Consider the following 11,830-nt stretch of genomic DNA (forward strand, 5'->3'; position numbering starts at 1 on the left):
ACCTATAACATATTTTTTTTTAATTTTTTTACCGGTTTTTCTCGATTTGACCTTCAAATGACCTTCAAATGACCTTGAACCTGAAGCGATAGAGTTCAACGGGTTCCAGATTCGTAATTAGCGACTCCAAAAATCTATAACGTATTTTTTTGGATTTTTTTTACCGTTTTCTCTCGATTTGACCTTCCAATGACCTTGAACCTGACGCGGTAAAAGTCAAAGGACGCCAGATTTGTAGGGGGGTGGGGGTGGCTGGGGGGTGGAGGGTAGTCCGTTTAGCGTGCAATCGACTCGGGATACTTCTAAGATACTACCATGATTTTTTCAGATTTTTTGGTCCAAAAATAAATTAGGCCAAAAACTGGCCTTACCGACCCTCCCCCTTTAATTAAATTCGAAACTCGCGTGGGCACACGAGATTTTTAAAGAAAATTAAACATTTCTAGATAAATACGAGTTGGCATGGAACCAGTCGAATATATTTATAAAGTCATAAATAATATTATTTAAAAGAATTTTTTCGAATTTATGATTGGTATGTAACTCAGTTAAAAATAAAGATAACGGCTATAAAGTTTATGAAATATCACGTCATAAAATAACTCACTTTTTCTTATGGAAAAGTTTAAAAATATTTAATGGAACATTGTAAAAAAGAGATTTTTTTCATTTTTAATTGATGGCCATCTTCGATTTCTTCCAAGTATTGAACTTCTAAAATCATCTGAATATTTTATTGAAATCGGCAGAAATTATCTGCTTTTGGAAATTTTAATTGGCCACCATGTTGAATTGTTAAATAATTTATTATTCAGAGATCACCGAATTATTTCTATTTATTTTCTTTTTTTGCAAAGTTTGAAAATATTTAACTGAAAACTGCAAAAATGAGCTATTTTATGAATTTTTAGTTTATGTTTAGTTTACTGCAATCCTGGATTTTTTTACAATTTTAGACTTCTGAGATTTTAATAACGCCTGCAGAAATTAGCTACTTTTGGACATTTTAATTTACCAAAATCTTGAATTGTTTAACATTTTTGAAATTCTGAGATCGTTGAATAATTTTTAGATTTTTTTGTTTAGCGAAATTTTAGTCTTCTAAAATCATCTAATTCTTTCTAAGGTTACAATTCTTTTTAGAGCAAAGGTTAAAAATATTTTATTGAAATCTGAATACATGAGCTACTTAGGGAAATTTTAATTGACCGCCATATTGAATTGTTAACATTTTTGGAATCCTGGGTATTTAATTTAATTAAAAAAATTTAATTGAAATGTGCAAAAATAAGTTTTTTTATGAATTAGATTACCGCTATCTTTTTTTATGAAATTTAAAAATATTTCTGTGACAAAAATTTGCCAATCTTTTTATTATTTGCTAGAATTATTGACAAAAATTTCTTAAACTCTTTTTTGCCAAACATTAAAATTAAGAACTATAAACTATAAATACTATAGTTTTTACAATAAAAATTAAAGAAATAAAAGATAAATTCTCTCAAATTGAAAAAATTCAAGGATTTCAGATTATTCAAGGAATTCTACAAATTCAAGGAATTTATGTAATTACTGGAATTTCAAGGACTTCTCTAAATGCCTTGAATTTGTTTTATTCCACTCAATTCTTCAAACTTTTATTAATTCCCTGAATTCTTCTGAATCCTTCTGAATTATCTGAATTGCCTCAAACTCTTAAATTATTCTTAATTCTCTGTATTCCTTCAATTCTTTTGGATTCTCTTGAATTTTCTATACTATCTTAATTCGTATGAATCCCTTTGAATTATTTTTATTAATTTGAATTCCTGGGAATTCCAATAAGTTATAGAATTATACGAACTTAAGTAATTCAGATAATTGAGGAAATTCCACGAATTCAAGGACATTGGGCAATTCATGAACTCAACGAAATCAGGGAATTCTAAGAACTTCAAAATAATTCAAGGAATTAAGATTACTGAGAAATTTTAAAGTGTTCAGAGAATTCAGTGAATTCGGAGAAATTCAGAAGATTTGAAGGAATTTGGAATAAATTAGATGAATTTGAAAGATATTAAAATTAACAGCATTTCAACCATTTTTAAAGAATAAAAAGGATTACACAAAATTTCAAGAATACTCCAAGTAATTGTATTATCGAGGTTGTATTAAAAATCCTTACTATTCAAATTTCCCGCCACTTTTTGCGGTTACTGAGTCACTTAATTTGATCGTGTTTAAAGTAGACTTACCATTTTTTTCTTAAAATGTTTATTTGAATTCTCCAAACCCTAAAGAAAAAAATTGTAATTAAAATGGAATTTCATTTTTTAACCACTGAACACACAAACTGCATCATTTTCACAGAAAAGCGGAAAATAATGAATAAGAATCTATAAAAACTCTGATTTAAAAATAACAAGCATGAATTTCAAATTTAGATTTTTTTTTTAGCAAAGTTTGAAAACCGCAAAAATGAACTATTTTATGAATGTTTAGTTTACTTGAAATTTTAGTTTAGTTATCTTGAAATTTTCTACAAAATTTTAGTCTTCTAAAATCATCTGATGCTTTCTAAGGTTACAATTCTTTTTAGAGCAAATGTAAAAAATATTTTATTGAAATCTGAAAACATGAGCTACTTAGGGATATTTTAATTGACCGCCATATTGAATTTTTAACATTTTTGGAATCCTGGGATTATCGAATTATTTCTAATTCACATTTTTTGTTTAGCTACGTTGGAAAGTATTTAATTGAAATGTGCAAAAATAAGTTTTTTATGAATGTTTAATTTATCGCTATTTTGGATTTTCTCAAAATTTTAGTTATCTAAGGTCATCTGATGCTTTCTAAAGCTATACTTCTCTTCAAGGCAAAGCTGTGCATATTTAATTTAAATCTCCAGAAATAAGATAGTTTTGCAAGTTTTCATTGTCTGCCATCTTTAATTGTTCCAAAGATTTGGAATTCTGGCACCATCGAATCCCAGTAGGCCGAAAATTTGGCGACGTCTTTACGACATCGTTACGACATTTCACGACAACTTTACGATATCCTATGTCCATGTCGTTTCGGTGTCTTTACGATATCGTAAAGACGTCTTAACGACATAGACATAGGATGTCGTAAAGTTGTCGTAAAGATATCGTAACGATGTCGTAACGATGTCGTAACGATGTCGTAACGATGTCGTAACGATGTAGTAGAGACGTCGCCAAACTTTGCGCCCACTGGGGTGACTTCTAATTCTACTTTTTTTTTAAAGCAAAGTTTGTAAATATTTCATTAAAAACTGACAAAATGAGCTATTTTATGAACTTTAAATTAAACGCCATCTTGGATTTTTTCAAAAGTTAAGACTTCTAAGATCATCTGAAGCTTTCTGTAGGCACACTTATGTTTGTCGAAAATAGTAAAAATATTAAATTGAAAACTTCAAAAATGAAATACTTTAGAATATTAATTTGGCCGCCATTTTCGCATTTTTTATTGTAATTTTTTCTTCCCACCATTCACTTTAAAAAAATTTATTATATTTTTGTTTACAATGTTTAAGCATTATTAATTAATGACTATCAGAAATTTTAAGTTTTTTAAAATGATGATATTTTAAGCTTTACGTGTAAAAGCTAAGCAAATTGAACATTTTCGATTGAAATTTTTTGAAATGGTAGAAAAATTATTTTTAGTATTTTTTGAAAACTTTTAAATTCCTGTGTCTATTTTTTTTTTAATTTTTATGAAATTTAAAAATATTTCAGTGACAACAATTTGCCAATTTTTTATCATTTGCTAGAATTATGCACCAAAATTTCTTAAAATATTTTTTTAAACATTAAAATTAAGAATTATAAACTATAAATACTATAGTTTTTACACTAAAAATTAAAGAAATAAAAGATAAATTCTCTCAAATTGAAAAATTAATTAAAATGGAAAATTTAAACGCTTATCATTTTATTACTAAGTCAAAGTCTTTTAATTCAAATTTATTTGTTCTTTTAGGGACTTTAAAATAAGACATTATTGTTAAATCAGAAAGATTATAATATTAAATCGCTAAAAACTTTAAACAATTTCAATTTAAAGTCACAAATTTAAAAAATTTTAGTATGAAACCCGTTTAGCTTTTTTCACAGTCAAATATTGTTTAGACAAAAAATTGCTTCAACACAAAATTGTACATGGGTATTTGAAGAACTCACATGTGGAACTGTTAATTAGGAATTGTATAATTTTAAATGCTTAAATTTAAAAAGTTTGTATTACGAAAATTTTAATTTTATATTATTTGATTTGGAGCATTTTTAAGTCTGATTGTTTAAATTGTACAAGTTCTGAATTTTAAGTTGTCTCGTAAAAGCTTTTCAAATCAGTGCCAGCGAAACTAGAAACCATTCATAAATTTAAAAGATTATAACTCGGTCAAAAATAAAATTACAATTTTTTAAAAAGGTTAAAAAACTTGTAAAATTTCACGCAAAATAAGCCCTAGGAAAAATATTTCTGACATAAAGAAGATATATCATGTCAGAAGGTTTTTGTAATTTAAAGAATTTCTCGCATTTTGTACCTCTACTTCAACTCGTGCCGTAACCTAGAAAATTTGTAGTGAAAATTTTGAATTTACAGAATTTAATCTCTGAAATCTCTTCATTAATTGAAGCTCGGAAAAATATAAAAATCTTTACGGGTACCGGAAATATGACTAAAAAAGTTTAAGTGTGTTTGTGTCGAGTTTTAGTCAGCCAAGAATTTCTCAAATTTTGTACTTTGACTTCAACTCGTGCCATGACCTAGCAAATTCGTGACAAAAAATTTAATTTTATAGAATCTAATCTCTGAAATCTCGTCTTTAATCCAAACCTAGAAAAATTAAATAGACTTCACGGGTTCCCGAGATATGACTAAAAATGTCCAAGCATTTCTGCGTCAAATTTCAGACAGTCGAGAATTTTTCGAGTTTGGTAATTTAATTTCAAGTCGTACGATGACCTAATAAATTTGTCGCAAATATTTTAAATTTACAGGATACGATCTCTGAAATCTTGTCTTTAAATTGAACTGAGAAAAATTAAAAAATCTTCACAGGTTCTCGAGATATGACTAAAAATGTCCAAGCGTGTCTGCATCAAATTTCAGTAAGCTGCAAATTTTTCGAAATTTGTACTTTCACTTCAACTCCTGCCATGATCTCCGAAATTTGTTGCGAAAATTTTAAATTTATACGATCTAGTTTTTTTAAACTCTGTCTTTAATTTAAACCAAGAACAAATTAAAAATCATGTAACTGAAAAATGTTATATGAATAAAAATGTCAAAGCGTTGCATCGAATTTCCTGTCATCCTTGACGGCAACCTTGGTTATTCTTGCATATAACTCAGTAATCCGTAAAGATTTAAAATTTTTTCTTGGCTTAAATTAAAAATAATACTGTCATTATTACGAATTGTATATTTCAGATTTTTACGGACAAGTGTACAGTGTCATTTGTTTTTGATTAACTAATGAAAACCGAAAAGAGTTAATAGAAGTCTCTTTTTTGTTTTCAACAGGTGAACTGATGGACGTTCTCGCTCTGATCAATTCTGCCATCAACTTTATTCTTTATTGCGCGATGAGTCGACAATTTCGGATGACCTTCAAGCAACTTTTCTGCAAGAGCAACCTTTTCGGGAGATGGCTTCCGGTTCCATTGCATGGTGAAAATAATGGACATACGGGGACCAATCAAACAGTGACACAAGTCACTCAAGTCTAGCACAGACGAGTCCGGCAATCAATGTGTTATCCCCTGTAGGAAATTTGTTTTCTAGGCCCAACGATTCAATTTTTATGCTCAGGAACCCTTCAAGTGTCATATTTGAATTTTTAAGGCAGCGCCAATCATCTCAAAATAGAACACATCGTTCATTTCGACACATTCGTGTTAAAAGAATCTCTTCCGGAGTTCCTAAAATTCTTCGAATTTCTTGAATTTTCAGAATTCCTAGAAATCCCTAGATTTCTTATAATATCTAAATTCATTGAATCCTCAGAACTTGCCTTAGATTCTTAGAATCTCTGAATTCCTTGAAATTTCTGAATTTATGAAATTTTCTGAATTCCTTGAATTCTCTGAATTCTTTGAATTCCTTAAATTCTTTGAATTCCTTGAATTCTCTGAATTCTCTGAATTCCTTAAATTCTATGCATTCTGTAAATTCTCTTAATTCCTTGAATTGCTAAAATTCTATGTATTCCTAAAATTCTTTAAACGCTTTTAATTCGCTGAATTGCATTAATTCGCTGAATTCTTTGAATTTTCTGAATTCCTTGAACTCTGAATTCCTTGAATTCTCTGAATTCTATGCATTCTGTAAATTCTCTTAATTCCTTGAACTCCTATAATTCTATGTATTCCTAAATTTCTTTGAAAGCCTTTAATTCGCTGAATTGCTTTAATTCTCTGAATTCTTTGAATTCTCTGAACTACCTTAATTCTCTGAATTCCTTGAATTCTATGCATTCTGTAAATTCTCCTAATTCCTTAAATTCCTAGAATTTTTTGTATTCCTAAAATTCTTAGAATGCCTTTAATTCGCTGAATTGCTTTAATTCTCTGAATTCCTTGAATTCTCTGAATCCTTTGCATTCTCAGCATTCCTTGTTTCGCTGAAATCTTGGAATTTTCTCAATTTTTTTCATTTTCTGAATGACTTGCAATCTCTGAATCTTTTTAATTCTCGGAATTCCTTTAATTCTCGGAATTCTTTTAATTCTTTGGATTCTCTAAGCCTCGTTGAACTCTTAGAATTGCTTGAATTCTCTGAATCACTTGAAATCTTTAAATTCAGTAATTTCTCTGGATTCCTTGAATTCTCTCAATTCCTCGAATTTTCTAGGTTCTTGCAATTCTCTGAATTTCTTTTGTTCTATAAATGTTCAAAATCCTAGTATTTCACTAAATTCTACAAACTTTCTGAATTCTATGATTTCCCGGAATTCTTCAAATTTTTTTAACCAATCGGATTCTTCCAATTCCTCTGAATTCTTTGAATTATTTGGAAGTCTTCGAAATTCATTGAATTCCAGGAATTTTTTTAATTAAACGCATATAAGGAATAGATATAATTCAGGGAATTCCGATAATTCAGGGAATTCCAAGAATTTAGCTGAATTTTTTCAATTCTTCTAAACTCCTCCAAATTCTTAGGAATATTTGTAATTCCTTTGAAATCAAGAAATTCCCTAAATATAGAGAATTACGCGAATTCAAGGAATCTAGATAATCGAGAGAATTCATAGAGTTCATATATTTCAAGGAACTCTACGGTAGTTCTACGCACAAAAAGGAATTACAAGAATTCACGGAATTCAGGTCACATAGACAATTCAGAGGAATTCAAGTAATTTCATGAATTTGTAAAATTCTCTGAATTAAGTGAATTCCTCGAATTCGTGGCATTATTGCCATTCACGGAATTTAGATAATTCAAGGAATTCAACGAATTCCAGAAATGTAGATAATAAGGGGAATTGAGATAATACAGAAAATTCCATTACTTATACAAATTCTTCACATTCGTCAAATTCCATTAATTGTCTGCATTTTTTTTAATTCGTGTAATTTCCTGAATTCTTCGGTTACCTTGAATACAAAAAATTCATTACATACTTTATTTATTTAATATTTACTTTATTAACTAAATTTTTTGAATTTTTAGAACTCTTTTGTATTCTTTTGTATTCTCTGAATTCAGATAATTAAGAGAATTCAAGGAATTTCGATAACTAAGAGAAATTCACGAATTCAAGGATTTCAGATTATTCAAGGAATTCTACGAATTCAAGGAATTTTACAAATTCAAGGAATTCTACAAATTAAAGGAATTTATGTAATTACTGAAATTTCAAGGACTTCTCTAAATGCCTTGAATTTGGTTTATTCCACTCAATTATTTTGAATTTTGTTAATTCCCTGAATTCTTCTGAATCCTTCTGAATTATCTGAATTCCCTCAAACTCTTAAATTATTCGTAATTCTCTATATTCCTTCAATTCTTTTGAATTCTCTTAAATTTTCTATACTATCTTAATTCTTATGAATTCCTTTAAATTATTTTTTTTAATTTGAAGTCCTGGTAATTCCAATAAGTTATAGAATTATACGAACTTAAGTAATTCAGATAATTGAGGGAATTCCATGAATTCAAGAAATTTAGATAATTGAGATATTTCCACGAATTTAAGGAATTTGGATAATTCATGAACTCAACGAAATCAGAGAATTCTAAGGACTTTAAAATAATTCAAGGAATTCAGATTATTGAGAAATTTAAAAGTGTTCAGAGAATTCAGTGAATTCGGAGAAATTCAGAAGATTTGAAGGAATTTGAAATAAATCAAATGAATTTGAAAGATATTAAATTTAACAGCATTTAAAGCATTTTTAAAGAATAAAAGATTACACAAAATTCCAAGAACATTTTAAGTAATTGTATTATCGAGGTTGTATTACAAATCCTTACTATTCAAATTTCCCGCCACTTTTTGCGGTTACTGAGTCACTTAATTTGATCGTGTTTAAAGTAGACGTACCATTTTTATCTTAAAATGCTTATTTGAAATCTCCAAATTCTGAAGAAAAAAATTGTAATTAAAATGGAATTTCATTTTTTTAACCACTGAACACACAAACTGCACCATTTTCACAGCAAAGTGCAAAATAATGAATAAGAATCTATAAAATCTCTAATTTAAAGATAACAAGCATGAATTTCAAAGATATCAAAAAAAAATTTAATTCAATAATGAAAAGTAAAAATAATAAATAGTTATTATAAAATTGTACATTATAGAAGTAAAATAAAATAAATTACCACTTTCTTAGCTCCCAACTTCTAGCAGAGAAATTATTATGATTTTTAGGATCCGTACTCGAATTTCTCAAAAGTAATTTAAATTAAATTTCAAATTATATGCAAAGATTGAAATTTTTCATAGTTTAACAATCAAATTTAGATAAAAACCAAGAATTTCGTTGGTCGTAAATTAATATAAATTTTAATGTATTCCAAATTTAATTTCTTAAATTTTTTTATTCACTATTTTTCAATTTCAAAAGAATATTATGATCTCGATTGCCAATATTAAATTTCCAGTAGTTTTCAGTATGAATATAAAGTATTAAATTCCATTTTTTAAACATTTGTATCAGCCAATTTTTAATTGATATTCATCATTTATTAAGAAACCAAAATATTTTTTAAAAAGTCATATTGAGTGCAATAAACTTAAATTGAAATCCCAAAAATCGTATAAATTTCCTAAATACTTTTTCCATTAGTAAAATATAAATTACCTAAAAAATAATAATTGCAATAATATATTTTAGCTCCTAGAACATCGAGACCATTTAAATATAAATTTCGAAAAGTAAAATATTTACACTCTTGCAACGAAAAAAATATTTTGCTCAAGTCTGAGTATGGCAAGATAAAAAGCAAAATACTCGATTTATGTAGAAAATTGTTGGTACGTATTACTGGGCTAGTGACAAAAGGTTGCCGGACTCGAGAAATGAAACTTATTGAACAGGTTGCTTTTTCAAAGAGCTTTAAATTTTTTAATTAGCAACTTTATAAATTACATCAAATTTTTAATAAATGGTGTTTCTTGAATCACCCTAATTTTTAAACCGTCCGTCAAAAAACTTTCTGTCAACTTTGCGTTAATTAAAATTCAAAAACTAGCATACCAGAAATTATCAATACGCGTTGATTTATCAACAAGGAAAGTTTTTCGACGTCTGGAAAATTTACAAATGTGAAATGTGAATGTTAAGTAATAAATTTGTTTAAATTTATTTTCTATCCGCGATATAGATATATTTTTCATACCAAAAGCATTATTGCTAAAAAAGTAAGTTTTTTTAGACTTCTTGTTCCAAATATCTGGAGGTTTTGTTGAGCCCAAAACTTCCACAGGAGAAGTAAATATTAATTATAAGATTGTTTGTCTCGAAGTATCTTCAGACCAATATAGTTTTATAATTAAAATTATTAAACATGTTTATTATGTGAGATGATTTGTAAGAAAAGGGAGATTATTGTCAATTTGAAACAATTTAAACAAAAATGTCTATTCAAAAAACTATTGCAAGAGATCTCTGTTGCCTTGAGTATATTTGATGCGCATCAAAAGTCCAATTTTTGTGTTTTAGAAAATGTAAATTAATGATAATAACAATCGAAAGGTAATGTACGTTAAGGCTGCACTAGTCTTATTCGTATACAAATAATATATAATAATATAGATAGTACGTTGCAAATGGATTTGTATATGAAAAGTTTCAAATAAATAATAAAAATAACCAAGGCTGTCTTTTTGCAAACACGAATTGTTTTATTTTTTAACTGTTCCTCCCCTTCAAACCTTTTATTCTCCTCCTTCCTCTGTCCGCTTCTTTAAAAATTTTATTTTCCTCCTCTAACTCTTCTCTTCCTCAAACTTTTTATATTCTCCACTACTTTCCTATTTTTTTATTTCTTTCCCACTTCTATATTCTTCTACCTTCTCCTTCAAAAAATTTTTAGGTCTTCTAATACTCTTTTTATTTCTCCTATCATTATTTCCATTTATACCATTAAATATCCTACTCCCATTTTCATATTTTTGGCCTTTTTCCTAAATTCCTTATTTCATTCTATTAACCAATCTATCTATTAATCCACCTTTAGCTTCTTCACCGTTTCTTTTCCTCAATTTTTCTGCGTTTCTTTTTCCTATATTTCTCCTGCACTCCTTTTTTATACATTTCTCCTACACTCATGCATTCCTTTTTCTTGCATTCCCCCTGCACTCCTGCGTTCCCTTTTATACATTTCTCCTACACCCTACTTTCCTTTATCATACATTTCTCCTGCGTTCCTTCTTTCTACGTTTCTCCTACACTCCTGCGTTCCTTTTTCCTCCATTTCACCTGCACTTCTGCGCTTCTTTTCTATACATTACTCCATTGCTCCTTCTCTATACATTACTCCTGCGCTCCTTTTCTAGACGTTACTTCTACACTGCTTCATTCCTTTTTCTTGCATTCATTCTACACTCCTAAGTTCTGTTTTCTAAATTTCTCCTGCACTCATACCTTCCCTTATTATATATTTCTCCTGCACTTCTCTGTTATTTTTTTTACATTTCTTCCACACTCTTACGTTCCTTTTTCTTACATTTCTTCTGTAATTCTAAGTACTTTTTTCGACATTCCTTGTGCACTACTGCCTTAATTTTTCCTGAATTTCTGCCGCACTCCTGCGTCCCGGCTTCCTGTGTTTCTCCTACACTCTTGCATTTATTTTTCCTATATTTCTTCTGCACTAATGTGCTCCTTTTCTATACATTTCTCATACACTCATGCATTCCATTTTCTTGCATTTCTCCTAAGCTCCTGCGTTCCCTTTTTTGCATTTCTCATACACTCCTACTTTCCTTTATCATATATATCCTAGAATTGTATGTATTCTTAAAATTCCTCGAACGCATTCAATTCTCTGACTTCCTTGAATTCTCTGAATCCTTTGTATTCTCAACATTCCTTTTTTCTCTGATATCCTGGAATTTTCTCAATTCCTTTCATTTTCTGAACGACTTGCACTCTCTGAATTCTTTTAAATCTCTAAATCCCTTTAATTCTCTGAATTTCTTTAGTTTTCTGAATCCCTTTAATTCTCTGAATCCCTTTAACTCTCTGAATTCCTTGATTCCTGAATTTCTGCTGCTCTCCTGCGTTCCTGCTTCCTGCGTGTCTTCTAGACTCCTACCTTCCCTTTTCCTATAATTCTCCTGCACTCCTGCGCTCTTTTT

General features: G+C 28.8%; 1 protein-coding gene across 1 annotated transcript in view; it reads left to right on the forward strand.

The window, feature by feature from the left end:
* The window catches only part of LOC117181793 (sex peptide receptor-like), a 59,104-nt gene extending 53,093 nt beyond the window's left edge, over window positions 1–6,011 (forward strand). Inside the window, exon 2 of the mRNA XM_033374761.1 lies at window positions 5,542–6,011. Within this exon, the coding sequence (XP_033230652.1) occupies window positions 5,542–5,747 (206 nt within the window). The 3' untranslated portion in view covers window positions 5,748–6,011. The remainder of the gene's footprint in view (window positions 1–5,541) is intronic.
* The last annotated feature ends 5,819 nt before the right edge of the window (window positions 6,012–11,830 follow it).

Source organism: Belonocnema kinseyi, chromosome 10, assembly GCF_010883055.1.
Source record: "Belonocnema kinseyi isolate 2016_QV_RU_SX_M_011 chromosome 10, B_treatae_v1, whole genome shotgun sequence".
NCBI lineage: Eukaryota > Metazoa > Arthropoda > Insecta > Hymenoptera > Cynipidae > Belonocnema > Belonocnema kinseyi.